At 38.9% G+C, this 21432-nt stretch overlaps 1 protein-coding gene across 12 annotated transcripts in view; it reads right to left on the bottom strand.

Annotated features, from left to right (window-relative positions):
• Positions 1 to 21432, bottom strand: part of CPEB3 (cytoplasmic polyadenylation element binding protein 3) — a 181726-nt gene that overhangs the window by 75219 nt on the left and 85075 nt on the right. For 9 of the 12 annotated variants that reach the window (XR_004972187.1, XM_036336608.1, XM_036336607.1 and 6 more), the window contains one exon: positions 11893 to 11916. The exons of the other annotated variants lie outside the window; for them this stretch is intronic. Coding sequence is in view for 8 of the 9 variants with exons in the window: in XM_036336608.1 (XP_036192501.1) it covers positions 11893 to 11916 (24 nt within the window). In the remaining variant the exon portion in view is untranslated. The remainder of the gene's footprint in view (positions 1 to 11892; positions 11917 to 21432) is intronic. 12 annotated transcript variants of the gene reach the window in all.

The raw sequence follows: 21432 nt of genomic DNA, 5'->3' as shown, positions 1-21432 counted from the left end.
TCTCGTCATTGATGTTTCTCTCTCTCTCTTTCTCCCTTTCTCTCTAAATCAATAAAAATATGTATTTTTTAAAAAGGTAAAGAAATCGCCCTAGCTGGTTCTGCTCAGTGGATAGAGCATCAGCCTGCGGGCTGAAGGGTCCCAGGTTCGATTCTGATCAAGGGCACATGCCTAGGTTGTGGGCTTGATCCCCAGTGGGGGACATGCAGGAGGCAGCCAATCAATGATTCTCTCTCATCATTGATGTTTCTATCTCTCTTCCTTCCTCTCTGAAATTAGTAAAGACACATTTAAAAAAGATAAAGAAATCTTTAACATACATAACTCTGTGAAAAAGTATTTATCCACATCCACGAACATCAAATAAATAAGATCATTATTTGGAAGTCCCTGACAAAGAAATCAAGTCTGGTCAGAGAGACAGGTAAGTGCACAATTATAAAACAGAGGAATAAGTACTAAGGGAAGATGTTTTACTAAATGACACAAAAGCACAATTTACTGCCCGATGGGAGATGGGGGAAAAAAGGACCTTCAGAGTGATTTCACAGGAGGGCAGATTTGAGCAGAATCTTGTGGGAGTGCCTAACGTAAAAGCAAGAATCCACAGAGAAAGAACTTTTAACGCGGTTTGGATCTTTCCTCCAAACCTGCTCCTCTCAATAAAAATTACTATTATCCATATCCAATTCAATCCACAAAATCCAGGTGTCATCCTGACATCTCTGTTTCTTTCACACTCCAGTTCTAATCCATCTCTCCATACGTCCTACCAACTCAAGCTATAAAATTCTTCAATCCAGTCAATTCCATGTTCGATCCTAACAGCTTAGTCCAGATCACCATCATCTCTCCCCTGAAGTAACATTCTAATGAATCTACATCAAGTATGTCAAACTCGTGGCCCACAAGGAAAATTTTTGCAGCCCAGCCAATAGAACAGTATATAAGAAACATTTCAATAAAAATTTCGTAACTTGCCAAACCGGTTTGGCTCAGTGGATAGAGCGTCTGCCTGCGGACTGAAAGGTCCCAGGTTCGATTCCGGTCAAGGGCACGTACCTCGGTTGCGGGCACATCCCCAGTGGGAGGTGTGCAGGAGGCGGCTGGTCGATGTTTCTCTCTCATTGATGTTTTTAACTCTCTATCCCTCTCCCTTCCTCTCTGTAAAAAATCAATAAAATATATATATAAAAAAATTCGTAACTTAATTTTTACAATATCCTGTTACACATAATCTAATAATAGACAGACATGGTAACTGACCATACCTGTGCTACGCCTCCCATAGGCTAACTGGCACAATATGCAAATTAACTGCCAACAAAGACGGTGGCTAATTTGCATACTGCAGGCACAGCGGAACAGCGCCATCCCGCCTGCCCCACCGCCATCTGGGCCTGCTATCTGCGACCCGGGACGGTGGGCATCCTGTGTGCGACCCGCCCTGTGGCTGGTGAGCGGCACCAGAGCGATCCCCGCCGCCCGCCCCGCCCTCATCCGGCCCTCCAGCGGGGGACCTGGGGCTGGCAGGCTGGAAAGCGGCTCCGGCCGGAGCAGTGCGGGCTGGAAGGCGGCTCTGGCTGGAGTGAAGGCCTGGGCCCCGGGTGCCAGAGGAAAACCAGTGCCAGCGGCCAGGGGGAGGGAAGGTGCATTGCACAAATCTTTTCATGCAAAAGGCCTCTAGTTATTAATAATGAACTACAACGTTCGCTAATGACTAATTACTGTAATCATATTGCATTCATTTCCCTTACTCGCCTTACACACAGGCATACCATTTCTCTCTACCAATACTAGCAGCGAATATTTTAGCAGCCGGTTGCTACATCATTAGTCTTGTACTGACTTGTTTGGTGTGCACAACAGGAAATATTTCAGCTTTCGGAGAACAAGAAAAATATTTACATTACACTTATTAATTTGTGCAGTTACTCAGTATCTGGTAAGTGTTCAAGAAAAAATATTAACTTTATTAAAATGTTCTATTATTTTATGTTAACGATTATTCATTTATTTCAGCCCTTTGTATTCAGCATGTCTCTGTCGAAGTAAACATACATTTCTATGAAAATTGAAGCTTTTTTTTGCAGCCCACATAAATTTAGACCTTGTTTATTTGGCCCGTGTTAGCCTTTGAGTTTGACAAGCTTGCTCTACACACTAGCTTGCTTAGTCTACTGATTTCTATCCTGAACCCTACAGTGCTTTCTCCACAAAGTCATCATTTTCAAAAATTAACCTGAACATGTAACCTCACTCCTCACCCCTACCTGTAAAACCCCTCAATAACGTCCCATTGCTCTCGATCAAGTGCAGACACATCTCTGTAACCATAAGGCCTCTGCCTGCCTCTCCTACATCATAATTGCTGCCTCTCCTCCTGGTTCACTAACCTCCGATCTCACACACCTCCTTTGAATTTCTTGATTATTCCTCCTTGCCTCACGCTCTAAGGACAGAGTGTTCCCCTAACCAACAAACACCCTCTTCCCAGCTCCCTAATTTTCTAGGTAATGCCTACAATTCTTCAGGTCTCAGCTGAAAAGTCATTTTTTCAGGTGGAACGACCCTGACCTTCTAGATTCGGTTAAGGCCCCCTTTTCTATCCACTCATAGCACTTTTGTATGGGTTTTTATTTGGTATCTCATTTCCCAAAACCCCATTCAATTGTAAGCTCTATTAGGAAAGGGACCCATTTAATCTTGTCCATCACTGTATCTTCATGTTCTAATAAGAGCACGTAAAAGGTACTCAGTAACTGTTACTAGTGAGGCAGTATCCAGGAAAGGAAACAGCATGTGCAAAGGCATGGGATGCAAGTAAAGGCTGGAACACAACACACGCTGTGACGATGGCAAGAGATGGGACCATGCTCCAGAAAATCGAGACCTTTTCTATTGCTTCTATTTATTCAAACATTATATCAGGGGGGTGGGCAAACTTTTTGACTCGAGGGCCACAATGGGTTCTTAAACTGGACCGGAGGGCCGGAACAAAAGCATGGATGGAGTGTTTGTGTGAACTAATATAAATTCAAAGTAAACATCATTACATAAAAGGGTACGGTCTTTTTTTTTTAGTTTTATTCCTTTCAAACGGGCCGGATCCGGCCCACGGGCCGTAGTTTGCCCACGGCTGCATTATACTCTGTATTACAAAAGAAACAAATTTCCCCCATTTTCCAAATTTAATATTTCTTTCTCATACTAGGTGTTTTTTTTTCTTTTTAAAACTACGCTCACTCCCTGAAAAGTCTGATACTCCCATCTAATCCATCTCCCATCCTGTCACAATGAATTCTCTAAGGTGCTTGTGACCATGGTATTCCCTCTACCCCCAGATCCTACAATAGCTACCATCAGCTCCACCAGCAATTTACACCCAGGGAGAAGGGGGGGTGGGGTGAGAGTCTGAAGAAATCTGTGACTGTCCAGTGAGAGAATGAGGAAGTCTTAAACCAGAGCAGTGAAGAAGGAGAAGTGGATGTTCAAGACATTCTAGAACAAGGAGAACGTGCTTTTGCATGGCCAACATAACCACAGTTTCCCCAGAGTATTTTGACAAAGAAAATAAAAGCAAGAGTTAATTGTGAAAATCTGGACTGTTTTAAAAATTGGTTATGGATACTTAAACTTTCCAAGGTTTTAAAACCAAATCTCTGTTTTAGTTAGTACTTAGAGTACCATAGACTTTAGTAATAAAGTGGCCCTTAGAAATGAAACTACTAAGAATTCACACATACATGATGTTTCCCTAACTGTGGGTAAGAACTAAGAAACCCATCCCCAGATCTCCGTAATCAGAATCTGTGGAGGTCAAACTTGAAAATCTGCACTTTTAACAGATTTCCCCAGTGAACCCTGTGCTCAAATTTAAGAACCATGGAGATTGCCCATCTAGAGCAGGCAGCCACCGAAAGAGGTGCTGTGTGAAGTGTATAGAGAGAGCCTTGGGAAACATCCATGCTCAATCAAGTTAAAGGAAGTATATCCTCAGGAATGGACTGCAAAATCCATAATCTAGTCCATCTCACTGTAACGTGACTGCCCGGAGTGCTGATGGAACAAAAAGTTAGTCTGCAGGAGGCATTTAAAAGAAGTAAAGAGGAAGAACTTGTAGTGCTCACCCAGCGCAGACCAACAGGAGATAAAAGGATTTTATCATACTGATGGGATTACTCTTCTGTGGGACAGAATGGCTCATCTGTTATTTCCGTAGCCTGACAACCATTTATTTTTCTATACTCCAATGATAAGCTCCTGAAAGACTATAAGTGAATTTAGTGTGTTGCTATTGTGAAGAGGTGACTCTTTTTAAAAAAATATATATTTTATTGATTTTTTACAGAGAAGAGGGGAGAGGGAATAGAGTTAGAAACATCGATGAGAGAGAAACATCGATCAGCCGCCTCCTGCACACCCCTACTGGGGATGTGCCCACAACCAAGGTATGTGCCCTTGACCGGAATTGAACCTGGGACCCTTGAGTCCGCAGGCCGGCGCCCTATCCACTGAGCCAAACTGGTTAGGGCAAGAGGTGACTCTTGAACTAGTACACAAGTAACCAGCCATTGACGCTGTATTTCTAGTGCATCCATCTCCATAATAAATTAAAGCAGTGGTGTTCTGATTTGTCCAGTGGTCCCCTTGTGAGGCTGGTATTTGTACATTCATTTGGTTGGCATAAATCCATCCCCCTCATGACAAATCATCCCTGGGAAGACTGGTAAGGTTTAGTTCCTGGACATGTGTTACTAGAAACTGACCCTTGAAGAGGCTGCACCCAAACTGCATCCCACGAAAGGCCCTGCTTCACTAACTAGCATCTTTCTGATGTATTTCTTTTCTTTAATGAAAACATTCCTCAAGACCAAATATTTAAAGTAAGCCATTTTACCTAACAAAAAATTATATTCTGATACATCTAGTATACAAATCTGCTTTAACCTCATGATACTTCCATATAAAATATTCATATTCAATATTTCAACAGAAGCCAGAGAAAAGCTTCTCATCTGCTATGACTTGGCCATTTGGCTTTCTTTTCTACCAAATGGTCTGGTTTTCTGATATCTATTTTCAATTAATAACCAGAATGTGCCCAGCCAGAGTGGCTTAGTGGTTGAGTGTCGACCTATGAACCAGGAGGTCACAGTTCGATTTCCGGTCAGGGCACGTGCCTGGGTTGTGGGATTGATCCCCAGTGTGGGGCGTGCAGGAGGCAACCAGTCAATGATTCTCTTTCATCATTGATGTTTCTACCTCTCTCTCCCTCTCCCTTCCTCTCTGAAATCAATAAAAACATATTAAAAAATAACCAGAATGTCATTTTTGGCCCAGTAATTAGAAAAATACTCTCTGAATGCAGAGATGACTTAAACCTGAAGGACCCTTGTAAAAAAAAATGCCAAGTAAGAAACCTGCAAAACACTACTGAAGCACAGAAGGCTCGTCCAAGATAACTCTACCCCAGGAGGCTTCCCTTCCAGCTGGACTGCCAAACCTGCTCCGACCTACCTGGGAGCCCCCACCAGAGCCTCTGCTGTCAATCAATAGCACCAGGCTGCTTCTGGCCCAGAGCATGCATTCCAAGCCGGACTCTTTTCATCTTAGTTTTGCAAATAGCTCAGGAAATAGTCACTTTGGGAATTTTTTTAAGTGGATTAAATGGTATGACTCCCTTAAAAAAACTGCCCGTAAATCAAAAGAGTCAGGTTCTAAAGCTATGCATTAATCTGTGATGTTGGCCAAGATATATCACTTTCCTGAGTCTCATTTACATATTGATATATTTAAACTAGATGAGATTTTTCAAATCTCTGAGGGCAGCAGAATTCCTTTTATTACACAAAAGTCTTCCATAAAACCCTACTATACAAATAGATAGAAATGCATCTTTCCTGGTATTGCTATGTGGGTATCTCCTGGTTACCACAAGCTTTATCTGTTTATAAATGAACTCTTGGCATCTACTTTAAACCTATTCTCTCCCACTCCTATTTCAATATGTAGTAGCTTCACAATCCAGAACCTGAACATCATTTTCAGTCTTCCTTCTGATTTACTTTCCACATTCAATTCTTCAATCTAATGCCATCGAAGAGGGTACATTCCAACTCCCATAATCTATCTTCCATTTGTTCACCTCTTTCCAATTCTATTGTCATTAACCCTACCCTAAAACATCATCATCTCTTGCCTATCATTCTGAACTAGACAGCCCACTTCTCTCACAACACTCCAAACAGTAGCCAGAGTGCTCTTTGAAAAACATAAATCCAATCACTTGACCCTGGCTTTCAAACAGTCATAGATTTCCTCTTGTACTTGGACCAAGTTCAAAATCCTCACCAGGAGCTAAAGCCTCGCATGATCAGATTTCCTTCCTTCCTCCAGCCTCTTCTTAAGACACTCTCCCCTCTCCCCTTCCAAGCTCAGCCATTTTGGGCTCTATTAACTTCCTCAAACACACAAAGCCTTTTCTTTCGTCAAGTCCCATCCCTCCTTTGCAAAAAAAACCCACACAGCTTTATTGAGATATAATTCACATATCATACAATTCACCCATGTAATCCAATAGTAGTTACTCCCCATTTTCCTCAAATCTCTCAGCCCTAGGCAACCATTAGTCTACTTTCTATCTCGATAGATTTGCCTATTCCGGACATTTCATAAAAGAGGGATCTGTGATCTTTTATAATTGCCTCCTTTCATTTAGCATAATGTTTTCAAGATTTATCAATGTTGTGACATTCGGTCTTTTACTACTCCCCCCCCCCCCAACCCCCCACCACACACACACACACACACAATACTTTGCCTCAAGCCTCTTAAAATAGCTGTCTTATAATGTCTGGAATTTTCTTTAAAATACTTGAAGGGGGGGAATATATGAAACAAAATTGGCAAAAATGTTGATAACCACTGAAGCTAAGTAATGGGTATATAGTTCATTAAGCTATTCTATTTTTGTGTATGTTTGAAAATTTCCATAATAAAAAAGTTTAAAGATAGCTACCTTTCCATCTTTTTGGTTTCAGTTTAAATAACATCTCTTCAGGGAACACCATCCTATGTTGGAGTTCCGTCCCATTTTTCCTGCCTAGTACTTATCATAACTTTTGAGTATAAAAATGTTTGTTTCATTTATTTATTGTGTGTCTCTCTCCTACTAGAATGAACACTTAGCAGAGAGACAGAACACATTTAACTTCTAGCCCAGCATCTGACCCAGAGTAAGCACACAAACACGTAATGAATGAAATTAGCGTGGCCCACCAAGAGCCCCTCCTTTTTTATTTCTTTAGGCACCTTCTTGCAAAGGTGAAAAACTAGTGCTATTCCTCATAACATGTCCTGTGCTCAAAGTTTCCTATTACAATAAACAGTAACATTTCAGAGATTTTAATCATGAGCACTCAGAAATTTCTTTAGCTGTCCATGTTTCACTCTAGAACCAACCATTCCTTTAGACAAGAAAGCTCACATAATCAGATTTGAATAAGCAGGGTGGCATGCTTACATTACGGTTCCATTGCTATAGCTGATCTCTCCTCCCTTGGGCAGGCTTTGGCAGAAAGACCCAACGCCAACTTGGTACACAAGTTTGTCTTATTGACTTTTTAGAACCACTTGTTATCAACTAAGCCATCCATTAATGTCAATAAAGTTTTTATGGGTTAAATATACACAGAAGTACATTTTACAACAGCAACTCCAATAGTACAGTAACTCCAAACATTACCTGTATTTGCTCATTTACATTGCTTAAAAAGATCTTTTTTATTTTCCTTGTTGCTCTTTAATTAAGAAATGCTGTTAAGCAGAGCATTACCACACACCCAACATGTCTACATATGGACAGAAGTCTCCCAGAGTCCATAAAAATTCATGTACAATGAAAAACACAACATGTATTTTGGTCAGGGGTGTTGCTAAATGTAAGGCAAAGATCCTGTATACCACCTGTTAGACTAGTTTCTAACAGGGGGCGCAGTTATATAGGAAAACACATATTAGAGCTTGTGAAAACCAGAATACTCCTAAGAAAAAACAACAACAACAGAATACTCCTGAAAGAAAATGCTACAATGCTTTGGTGTCCTTTTGATTCCACAAGGGAAATCAACATGTATCTACTAAAACACATTTCTACAATAAAAATGAGTATCAACAGAAAATGTAACTGGATGTTTAAATACTTTATATACAATCAATATTAATTTTCAAATCCTATTCTTTCATATCTAATTCTTCTTCTTCCCTAACCACTGCCGCTTCAACTACACTACTGGAAGCACGTGGCTTGTCAGAGTCTACCCTCCAACACTTGTTTCCCCACCTAAGCCTTCTGTTGATGCCCAGGTTCTCTCTGGTTTTCATTATTTGTTTCGTGAAACCCTCCTTCTAAAGCCTGACATATCTGTGTTTGGGAGTCTTCCCCTCTGTTTTACAACCATTCATCAAGGCAGCACAGACCATCTCATTGCCAACCTCGCCTGTCCAGCTGGCCCCCACTGCACACACTCAGGGACAAATCTTCCAAGCAACTGGTCATGCCAATCTCACCTCAAAGCTTTCTTTCAAGTTGAATCACATACCTAGAGTGCCTTGCCTTCCCCTCCTCTTCCTTTATCAAAAGTGTTCCTGAAATTCTACCTATTCAAGGCAGCTTTTCCAGGTTCAGGAGAGGTGAAAGATTCTACTGGCCTAATTCTTGCTGACAGATCTCAAAGCTGCGAGGTAATTCCCTTTGCTTCCTAGTCCTAAAATATTTACCGACATATATAGGGTGGGAAAAGGTAGGTTTATAGTTGTGAGTACTTGAAACACAGAATTTATTTTTGTATTATTATTTATTAATTATTGTATTATTTTCCATACAAACTATAAACCTACTTTTGCCACACTCTGTATATGTAACATAGATTATGAGTTATAGCTAATCTTTTTGAAAAATTAATTTTTATTGATTTGAGAGAGAGAGAGAAAGGGAGAGGAACAGGGAGAGAGAAACATCGACTGGTTGCCTCTCATATTCAGGGGATTGAACCCACAACCTGGATATGTGCTCTGACCAGGAATCAAACCTGTGACCTTTTGGTGTATGGGACGACAGTCTAACCAACTGAGCCACACTGGCCACGGTGAGTTATAGCAAATCTTAACCATAGGTAGAATAAAACAACATACATCAGCAAGCTTACTTCTTAAGCTTTTTGGGGTAAGTCTAAATTTTGTTTGGAGGAAACAAATCAAGTATTAATATAATCTCTAGTCACACAAATATGTGAACATGAGAAAATCTGCCAGTTCATCACATTTATATTATGCAGCATTGACCCAGATGAGTATATTTCTGAGAATGAAAGTGGATATGAGGTACACCTGCCCCATCTCACCTAGCTTAAAGAAGATGACATTTCTTCTTTTATAGCTTTGGGAATAGAAGTATGGAACAAAGACTTTCTTTCCTCATTACAGAAAGTCAACATTCATCTTTTACTATTCCCCCCATGTACACACTCATATTCATATTCCCTCTCTCTCTCTCTCTCTCTCTCTCTCTCTCTCTCTCTCTCTCACTTTTCATTTACAACTATAAAACTGCAGACTTACAGAAAGTAGGGATCAAGTCATCTAGGCCAGCAGTTGCCAACCTTTTGGGCCTCACAGACCACCGGTGGTCTGCTGATCTAGGCAGTGTTTAGCTTAGCATTTGATGCAAAGATGATCATGGCTTCTGAAAACGATTGAGTCAAAACTTACAAATAGATACCGAGAAGGTAACATGGAAATAGGAAGAGTAATTCTTTTTCATGAGTTTAGAAACTACAGGTGATCTTATATTTAATATACTATAACTTATAAAAAATAATTTTTAAAATATAATGCCAAACTCTGTTCTGCATAGATGTGGGTTTACTTTAAAGCAATCCTCATCACTAAGCATTGTTAAGTGCTAACTATATGAAATACCAAAGTGTCAGGGAGAAGAGACAACTGTCCTCGAAGAACTTATCTCCAGTTGAAGATCAGGGCACCCAGAAAAGAAAGGAAGAATGTAAGGCAGCAGAAGCAGAGGAAAACGCTGGTGAAACGGGGAGAAGCCAGATGATGGGGATCCTGAATGGAAAGGGGGATGTGACATGGACACAGTGGCATTTCAGAAAGGTGAAATAATACAAATGGAAGGAGAGGGGCAAAGCCTGAGAAACCAGTGGGAAAATATTAACAAGATCTGGCGACTGATCACTGTGTAGTCCCCGCCATCGACCCTCCAGATGGTGTTTATCTTACATGTAAAACGGTCCATTCCCTACTCCTTCCTGAGAGTGATCATTTTTCTAGCAGCCAAAGAAAGAAATGGTACAAAATGATTTCTAGTAATGTTATTTTCTATACTTTAAATCTAAAAATAATTTAGCCCAGGCCCTGGCCAGATAGCTCAATTGGTTGGAGCATGGTCCCAACACGCCAAGGTTGTAGGTTTGATCCCTGGTCAGGGCGCATACAAGAATCAGCCAATGAATGTGTAAATAAGTGGAACAACAAATTGATGCTTCTCTCTCTCCCTCCCCCTCTCTCTCTAAAATAAAAACAAAATAATAATTAATTTAGGTTAAAAATGTTAACTAGTATTTATTTCCAGGGTTAAAAATAATCAACAACACAAATGTTTTTCTTTACCATGAGGTGAAAACAGATTCCACCATGAAAGAAGGTTTCAATGGCAACTCAAATACATATTAGGCTCTGCCAATATTCATCAATTCAACAAATATTTACCATGAAATAAATAATAAAATATTATGAATTTAATGTTATCTTCTCTTCAGGATTCAACTACAAAGTCAGAGACAGCCAATGAAGGGTAAACAACACCCAATAAGCAGCCAAAAGACAAAGGTAGCAGATTTGCCTCTGATCTTAACTTGAGATCACATAGCAAGTAAATTACTTCATTTCTCCCAGTTTCTACAAATGAGTTGAGTCCCAAAGCAATTTATATTTCTGGAATGCTTTTAGTTGACATGGATAGGTTTTCCTTTCCCATTTTTTATACTATAATTTCATTAATACTCTTGAGGTTGAACAAGACTGGTTCTATTACCTTATAATGTACAGATAAGGATACCCAGACTAAAGTGATAAAGCAATGATTGCAATCTAGGTCCTTGATCCTAAATCTCATACTCTTTCTACTACATTAAGCTTACCTACTTCCTAAAATTATTTGGACAAACTACAGATGTGGGAATACTTTAGAAAGGCTAAAGCATTATACAAATGAGAGCAATATTATTTTGTTTGGGTGTGACCAGGAGAAAATGCAAGTTCTATGGGGCCTAGCAACTATACAAGTTGGGGATCCCTCTTTAACAAAAAGAACACAAAACTAAAGATCATGGAGGGGGCTCATGAAAGTGAGGTTCCCTGAAACTGAAGCTTCATTTAGCTTCAAGGTACATCTGCCTCTGGATATAACACACACAAAAATTCACCAGTCAACCTACTAAGATCAAGAATTGCCTTCTAATACCCAACTTCTGCTTCTAAGTGGTAGGAGAAGAACACAGTGGATATAGGACCAAAAAAAAACATGTTTTTCGTATCCCCTCAAGATCATTCACGATAAATCATATAACAAAAACTTCCCTGTAGAAATAGTCTTTGCTATGTCTTTATTAGGATTAAAGAACAAATTACCAACTAACAACAAAAAATATATAATGAACATATAAGAGAATTATGTCACTAAAATAATTAAGATAGGACATCATACCATACATTAACTGTTTTATACACACACAGAGATATAAACATACACACAATCATATTTACTCACAATTTGGCAAGCAAAAGATCTCATTAAAAAAAATTTTTTACCTCGTCTCCGCCCATAGCTCCTGGCTGCATGTAAACACAGAAGAAAACCATGGGTATTTGTATCAAAATGATGAACTTAAAAATAAAATAAAAAAAAACATTCACACAAACCTTTCCTAAGTATTCTCAGAACTGATCTGGAGATACTGTTTAAATGGACTGCAGACATATTATACTTAAAAATCCTTTATGAAGCACAAGTTAAATCACAACCTTAAAGGGAAAAGGGAAGGCAGGGGAGGGTGGGTGGGAAGAGATCAACCAATGAACTTGTATGCATATATGCATAGACCATGGACACAGACAAAGGGGTGGTGAAGGCCTGGGGGGAGGAGGGAGGACTGAAGAGGGCTAGAAGAGGTTAATGGGGGGGGAGGGGGGCGGGGGAAGACCTATGTAATACTTTCAACAATAAAGATTAAAAAAACAAGAAAAAAAGAATAGCAACCCCTAAAAAGGAAAAAATACAATAAAAATAAAAGTGTTCACCAGCAAAAAAAAAAGGGGGGGGGGAGGGGTTCAACTGGACATGGCAGCCATTTGAAAAGACACACTAGGTGGTTAAGTTTCACACGATTCATAAAGATTTACATTGTGTCCCATTATCTATATCAGATATAGATAGAGTTCTTTAAAATTTTTTCCTAATTTATACATATTCATTTATACTATATATTATTACCATCAGACATCACCTAAAAAATTTTCACTGGTGGTCATTCTGAATTTCTACACACACACACACTTCAGAGAGTCTCCTGAAAACTATATAGAAATTTTACACAAAATTAACTCTTACTTTACAGATGTTTCTATAAAATTTTCAGTGACCAAGTTTCTCTTGGTCTCCCCATACTTTCCATACAGTATCATAGATGAGGGGAAAACATTGTATTTGTCATCTAGAAAGTGAACTGGAAGAGTAGAAAGGGATTAGTGTACTGGGTATACCCCAGGTCATGCTGAAGAATAGAGTACTTTGAAGATTATCTTCCTTAAACCTCAAGGCCCACAGAATGCACTGTTACGGTGTTTAATAGAGCGAGACTGTGGTATCATACATAAATTGATAGGAGATACTGTTATCTAAAATTATTTTCAAAGTGGAAAGTTTCTCAAATTGACAACCCCAGGTTCTATAAAAAATAAATGAAATCTTTAATCAATTTTTTAAAATATATTTTATTGATTTTTTTACAGAGAGGAAGGGAGATAGAGAGTTAGAAACATCGATGAGAGAGAAACATCGATCAGCTGCCTCCTGCACACCTCCCACTGGGGATGTGCCTGCAACCAAGGTATATGCCCTTGACCGGAATCAAACCTGGGACCTTTGAGTCCGCAGGCCAACGCTCTATCCACTGAGCCAAATCAGTCAGGCTTTAATCAATTTTTTAAATCATGGAGTGTCATAATAGCTTACAACCAAGAAACAAGGATAATCTGGGGTTGTATTTGCAGTATATATAAGACAGTAATAAAGAAAACTATTTCCCTCCTAGGGAAAGAATTCAGACTTTGCAGCTAGAAATTTAAAATACCAATTGGCCCGTCTCATCTTCTGTAAGTTTTCACTTTTCTTCAGACATACTCATGCTTCCCCAGTTCAAGCTCTACTTCCTCCCTAACTCCTTCTCTCACTATAATGTTCAATTTTTTAAAAAAATCTTTCTTGCACTTACAAAACAGTTACTGTTTACATCACTTACAAAGGAAATGCATTCCCCCCCAAAATTTTTTTTTAACTTTTACACTTTTCATTTTTTGGAAGCTGGAATTCATCTTCCCATAGAATGTATAATAAATGGTAGTTAGTTTCTTAGGTTGGCCTCCTGAAAAGCCTACTTCATTTATAATAATATGAATGAATTAACAATAACAGATAACATTCAAAAGAGATTAAATAGGTTTTGACATCCTACCACTTATTTTTTTGTCCCTTCCCCCATTCCCAATGATGTCATGCTACCCAACACCCCCACTGCAAAACCTCTACTTAGAGAAAAAAATAAAGCATTCTGTATGTCAAAATTACTCATTTCTCTTCCAAACAACAAATTTCCATTCTTTCATTATATCTAATTTCTAACCAGATACTCAATGAAAAAGAATATGATTACAATACTAAGGTACAAATGACTCATCAGACCTAAAGGACAAATGAGAATGCTGATCAGTCAAGTCTTTATCTGCTAAATATTCAGTAATAGAAACAGATCCAGTGAACAGATCCAGACTGGTGTGGGGACAGAAAGAGCACCCTGAATTGGGGAGTGGGGAAGATTTGGAAAAGACATACTGGGGAGTTTTAATCAAAACTTCCTTAAATATGATTTTTATATATTCTTTGCTTTTTCTATTCTAATCAAGGACAATAAATGGATTCATGTCAGCCTAGGGACTCACAGAGTGAGTCCTTGCCTTGTATCATGGAGGCAAGATGGCATATGGAATAGGCAGCCAATTCAGTAATCTCAGATGCTTCAACTTGCTTTCTTCATTCATAATGGAATTTAATTATGTGCTACCTTGGTTCTAATTTCAGTGTTTTATCTATGATCTCTATGATGATGATTATTATAGCAGCTAAAATTTAATGAGGTACTTACTGTGTGCCAGGAACAGTTCAAAATGCTTGACACATATTAACAATATTCCCCATGATTTTATGACATAAGTATTCTTAGACTCTTCTCTCAAATGAGGAAAATGGGACACAGTATTAAGTATCTCACCTAAAATCACACAGCTAGGAAGTGGTGAACTTGGAATATAAATCTAAGCAGTCTGGCTCCAGATTCCACAGGTTTAAACACCACACTGTACTGTTAAATTCCTAGAGAGCAAGGTTGATGTCGTCTACTCCTTTTAATATCTTCTAATGAACCTGGTAGAATGCTCTATACCAAGCTGGTATTCAACAAATACGGTTTGTTAGCTGAGTATGCAACCGAGGGAGGGAGGAACGCATGCCTTGATGGCCTTTAGAATGTAGGCCAACCCTGTTGGTGATTAAAAATGTGCTCATATGAGGGCCATTTGCAAATAGACTAATTAGATTCAAACGCTTCCCTAAGGGAGAGGTAATGACATGAACACCAAGTAGAGAAACTTGGGAGCGAGCACAAAGGCAGTGCTTTCCCATGAGAGCAAATAGGAATTTTAAACAAGAAGAATATTGAACATATAAATTTAAATGAGCCAGCACAAAACAACCCCACATAGGCGAAAGAGGGGGTAATGTGACTAGTTTCATCTACATGACATATTCTATGCTAGTGTTGATTTATATCAGATATAATAAGATCTGATATACTTTAAAAGTCATATCTACTTCCTCTAAGACCTTTCATTCTTGGTTATCAATCATCATAGCCATTACAGATAAAATTCTTTTATCATTTCATATGTATTAAATAATTTTGCACCTCATAAAATTACATTGAATTTTTAGGAGTCAAAAGTAGTGGTTCCCCTTGGCCAGGGAAGTATTCACTGGAAGGGAGTCTAAGAGGGGTTCTGTGGTATTGGTAATGTTTTGGTCTTGATCTAAGTTCTGGTTAGAGGGCTGTGTTTAATTTGTGATAACACATCAAGCTATGATCTGTGCATTGTTTGGTATGTAGATTATACTCCAATAAAAAAATAAAAACATTACAAATATTTTAGAATGGTTCACTGGGACATGCTACCATTTTTGTAGTCTTTGAATCATAAACCTGAATAATCCAAAATTGAAAAAGAAAAGTAAAGAATCATTTCTAATCCATCAAAATAAATATAAACAGCAAGATGGAGGTGTCTTTGCTGAAGGTCACATTAAGCTACGAGCTGCTTCAGGGGCACCTTTAGGAGTCAGCAACAGGCAGAAGACATCAAGACCAGAACCAAGAACTACCAGACTGCCCCTTGACAACCGCTTCCCCAACTAGAACCAGAGCAGGAACTGCTGGCAGAACTACCTGGACTTGCACTGCTGTGAGAAGGCAATGACCACTGAAGGGGGTGATGTCTCCGTGTGCAAATGGTACCAGTGTGTGTACAAGTCCCTCTGCACCAGGCAGAAAGCATGTTCCCTGGGAAGATCTGAGCTGGCTACACCCACCTGTCCTCTGCCCTCCAACCTTCTCCCAGGGAGGTGAAGGGGGACCTGGATACATCCCACCCTGGGGTCCTGAAGTATAGCTTAACTAATAATAAAAACTTGTTGGAAAAGTATAAAAATACATATACAGAGTGGAGTGAAAGTAAGTTTACAGTTGTGAGCACACGAAATACAGAGTTTATTCTTGTATAATTATTTTTCCATATGAACAACTGTAAACCTACTTTTGCCATACCCTGTATATATATAGAGGTCCAGGCAGTTGGCAGTGGGATAGGTCAGAGTTATTCTAAAATAAGTTTACATGATCAATGACTAGTACATTGTGAATGGCACTCTCACGTTAATGGAACGGTGCCTTGTTAGCCATACGAGAAAACGCTGTAAAGGGATCATCTGTTACTCCTTATGACTTGGCCCGTAATTGGTTTAAAATAGCTGCACTCATACACAGGATTTCCCAAGGGCATGTTATGATCTGATTTAAAAATCTAAAGTAATTCTTCAACTACATGGATTCACCCAAATTTGCTTAAGTTTCTCTAAGCAAAGTAACATTATATACAGGTTCCACTATAAAGGCTCAAAGACAAGGGGTCGTGGGGAGACTGAGATCTCCATTCTGTTGTGGATCAGGAGAGCATGCACTATTTTCCAGGAACTTAAGCAGAGTCCCTGGGAAGCTGAATTGATGAAAACCAGATGAACAAGATACAAGAACTTAATATAACATTTTATTAACTGGCCTGGAAATATCTGTCAGGACTAGTAAAAGTCAACTGTAGAAAAAAATTGTTTATTTCTTTCCTTGCAATAAAATCAGTTTCTTAAAAACACCTTGCAAACTTATTTTTTGAATTCCACTTCAGTAAGCAAAATTAAATTCTATTCAAACATCTAATGGCCCCTGTCCAGCTTCCATCTAAGTATTTATTAGTCATGCAAAAAATTCCACCAAAAGATGAGTTAAAGATCTTAAAGTTACTAAAAGAATGTCCCCTTTTCCCTAATTAGATTGTAAATTCCCAAAGAGCAGGAATGATGGGAGTTTATCTCATAAATGCTCCTCTTCTATCTTTGTCTTTATAGTGGTAGGTAACATAGTTTTAGGGGAGTGATTCTCAATCTGGCACACTGTAATTTGAAAGATCAACTTCTCTATAAACAACATGAACTTAGCAGGTAAAAATGATGCTTGAAGGGATGGGGTACATTTTCACCTGCTACATTTACATAAAGTGTTTGGATGTTTTAAAGCCCCTTCTTCCTACCATTCTCTCTTTGACTTTTCATATTTTTCTCAGAAAAATCTTTCCATTTCATTTGCAAGCCTAGAAAGTAACACTAAACAGTAAATAATACTAGTGTTACTGACATACTTTACAAAAGAGAAGAAATAGCATGAAGTAAAATGTAATAACCTATTGATGATTTACCACGCTCCAGGCACTGCATGCTAAATGTTAACCAAATCTATTCTAATTGCAAAGCAACTACCATAATATACATTTCCAGATGGACACACTGAGGCCCAGGAAGGTGACTGGGACCAGGTTACTCAGCTACTAAAACAGCAAAGCTGGGACTGAGTCCAGGTCAACACTGGCTCCACCGCATTTATTCTTTTTTCCCTTTAAGTTGAGGTATTATTTATATTCAATAAAATCCAACCACTCTAAGTGTACAGTTTGATCAATTTTGGTAATAATACAGTGAGGTAACCACTACCATTATAATCAAGATATAGAACAGTTCATCTCCCTAAAAAATGTCCTTATGCCCTTTTGCTGTTGAACCCATGGCCCCTGGCAACCATTAATTTGCTTTCTGTACTATAGTTTGTGTACCCTTTTGACAACTTCACATTAATGGAATAAATGTGTTTGGCTTCCTTTATGTAGCACACAGTATTTTTGAGATTTATCCATGATGTTGCCTGTGTTAATATTTTTTTCTTTTTTGTTAATCCTCACGCAAGGATACTTTTTCCATTAATTTTTAGAGAGACTGGCAGGGAGGTGGGGGAAGGAGTATGGAGAGAAAGATCAATGTGAGAGACACCTCAATTGGTTGCCTCTCACATGCACCCTGACTGAGGTCGGGGACTGACCTGCAACCCAGGTACGTGCCCTTGACTGGACATTGAACCTGCAATGTTCTAACCACTGAGCGAGCACGCTGGCCAGGGCAATATTTCTTTTCTTTTTATTGCTGAGTAGTATTCCATAGTACTAGTATGGAAATACCAGTTTACCCATTCCCCAGTGGTTATGAAATGAAATATGTCCCCCCCAAAATTTATACACTCCCAATGTGACTGTTTTTGAAGAGAAGGTCTTTAAAGAATTAAGGTTAATGAGGTCATAAGGGTAAGGCCCTGATCCAATAGGACTTGTGTTCTTATAAGAAAAGGAGATACTGGGACTGCACAGAGAAAAGTCATGTGAGGGTCAAGAAAGAAGGCATCCATCTGCCAGCCAATGAGAGAGGCCTCAGGAGAAACCGACCCTGCTGCTACCTTGTCCTTGGACTTTCAGCCTCCAAAACTATGAGAAAATAAACTTCTGTTTTGTTAGGGCAGCCCCAGTAAAGTAATACACCAGTTGACAGACATTTGAAAGCCTTTACTCTTAAATCCCAACATTGAAGAGCCAGTATTTCAACCTATCAAGTCCTTGAAAGTACCCAGAAATTTCTTTAGAGTTTCCACAAACTTCATTCTCTAAGTGTTTGCTTTTAGTAGCATCATCTAAGATGAATGAAAAATAACTTTGCAATCAAATTTTATTTCATTTCATTATTACTACCATAGCATTAGTTTTTTATTCATCATTATACTTAAAGTTGTTATTTTATGAATTAAAATTAGTGTTTTAATAGGTATTTTTAGATTCCACATATAAGTGAGATCATGTGATACTTATCTTTCTCTGACTGGCTTATTTCATTTAGTATAATACTCTCCAGGAATATATTCATTTTAAATTAAAAACCAGGTAAGCTGCCCAGGTAGCAAATCAGTAATGGATCAAGGATTTAAACCCAGATCTGTTTGCCCTTCCTCCCCCAAACTGCATTATTTCCACTATACTAGGCTGAAGAAAAAAACTTACGCAGTTATCAAAGGTATCTGTGTGGGAAGAGCAACAAAGAAAAGAAAGCAAAGTTTCATCTACTTCAGTTTACCTAGGGATCCTGAGCATACCAAGTCCTGGAAAGCAGACTCCCAGTCTGCACTGACTAGAGGCCTCGTTGGAAGTATGGTTAAAATTCCCGCCACTAACAAGGAAGACTATGTTCTGAAAGTAAAACTGATCCTTTTGGAGGTGCACTAATTCTCCAAGATCAATAAAGTATTCTTTAGCTAACTCTTATAAAGGAGCTAAATGCAACTTGAGTGATCTTTCAGGGAAAACCCAAGAGTAGAAATCACACTGGATTAAGAGGCTGACTGGCAGAATAAAGTGTGTGTGTCCAAGCCACAGATGACGATTTGCTGGCTGCATGACAGCAAGTTCCTTTACCCTTTTTAGAAAATGAAAACACTGCCATGTTTTAAACAAGATTACAATAAAGATGAGATGAATGAGCATCATTTTCAACTTTCCTATCAAAGTAGCCCAATGGCAAAGGAAAATGAATCAAAGAGCTTTTTTAAAAAGATTCTTAAAAAATGTTTTAGAGGGATAGGGAGAGAGAAAAAGAAACATCAATTGGCTCCTACCAGAGCATGTGTCCTGATCAGGAATCAAACCGGCAACCCCTTCGGTGCACAGATGGTGCTCAACCAACAGAGCCACACCAGCCAGAGTGACCCTTTTGATGTTTTAATATATATTACAGAATCATAGAATCTTCTGCATGAAAGCAACCATTAAGATGACCTAATTTCAGTCCCCTTTTCTTAAAGATGAGAACATTTAGAGGCTAAAGGGGGCAATTTAAGTAACATGCACCAAGTGGAAAGAACATAAGCAAAATCTCTTCTTTAAAAGCAGAGAATTAAAGAGAATCTAAACAAAGTATCAAAACCAACCTTTTAGAAAGAAAAATGTCTTCTAGCTTCATTTTTACTTTACACAGAAAATAAAAAATTATATCCTCTCCCTCTTGCAAAAGAGAACTCACATTAAGTCAGATTCAATCTTTCCTCAAATGCACACTCACTCCTTCAGGCAGACACACTACCATGCTGTTCTTTCCTTTTACATTCGACTCTACATCTAACCACCTGGCTGAAGGGTTTTCACAAACTTTCACAAAATCGCAGAAGCTCAGCAAGTTAAGCGTGCCTATTCATCTTCACCCCAATGTACCTACATCTAGAAAAAAAATTAGAGGTAGCACAATCTGAATGTAAAGTGACCGTTCTTTTAGAAATTAGAACATAGAGGTGAATACTCTGGAGTAAATTTTTATTGTTTCTAAGACCCTCAAAAAGGGGATACTAGCTCTTTAGAACAAAATGTGCGCACAGTGAATGAGAACCGCACTGTCAAGCACTGTCATGGGTTCTCTGCAGAGCTCACTAGGAGGTAGACTGCATGTTGGAGGCAAAAGAAAAATGAAATATATATTTTAGAGATAACCTGAAATCTGCCCTAAGGAACTCCACTGGCATTTTAACATCCCTACTCAAGGGGGAAAGGGGCCATATTGTACACAACCCTAGACTTAACTACGATGTCCACCAGGTGTATCAGAAGTTAGCTTGTATATCTGAAAGGATAAGAGTGGACAACCTGATATCACTCATTTGATAGAGGAGAAAACTTAAAATCAATGGCTGTATAGGTCCTTCTGACAACTGATAATTTCAGTTTAGATGACCTCAGCAGTGGTAATTCTCAGAGGAAAAGAATGTACTAGGAACACCAAAGAATGGGGAATTAGCCCATTCACACTTAGGAAGTAGTACTGAGAAGTGAGAATGCTCACCAGGATACCTGTCTCTCTCATCAAGTCAGGATTGAGAATATGATGTCTTCTTCAAAGTATTTATTTGGTCCATAGACACTTGGGAGGAGAATTGATGCCAGCCAGAAATTTCTTCTAGGATTAACTAATACAATGACTTTCTGGTTAACAAGGTTTTGATGCTCCAGAATTCAATCCAATAATTATTACTGACAAAAATATTTCTAACCTAAAAAGCTGTTGACACCTGTATACTACGTAAACTCTATTAATGGGATGTCCAGTTTGAACTGTGGCTACCTACCAAAATGAGAAAATTCTGAATTATGCATAAATAAGTTGACTTAGTCCTTCACATTATCTAACCCACTCCTCCCCTCTGTCCCTTCACCTCCCTCCTTTCCTCCTCCTCTTTCCTTACTCTACCCCCATGGTATGCAGCAGGGGTCAGCTAAGTTCTCTGTAAAGGACCAGATAGAAAACAGTTTAGGCTTTTTGGGCTCTACCTTTGTAACACA

This window comes from Myotis myotis, unplaced genomic scaffold, assembly GCF_014108235.1.
Source record: "Myotis myotis isolate mMyoMyo1 unplaced genomic scaffold, mMyoMyo1.p scaffold_m19_p_15, whole genome shotgun sequence".
NCBI lineage: Eukaryota > Metazoa > Chordata > Mammalia > Chiroptera > Vespertilionidae > Myotis > Myotis myotis.
Note: the sequence above shows the minus strand (reverse complement) of the source record. Positions and strands in the feature narration are given on the sequence as shown.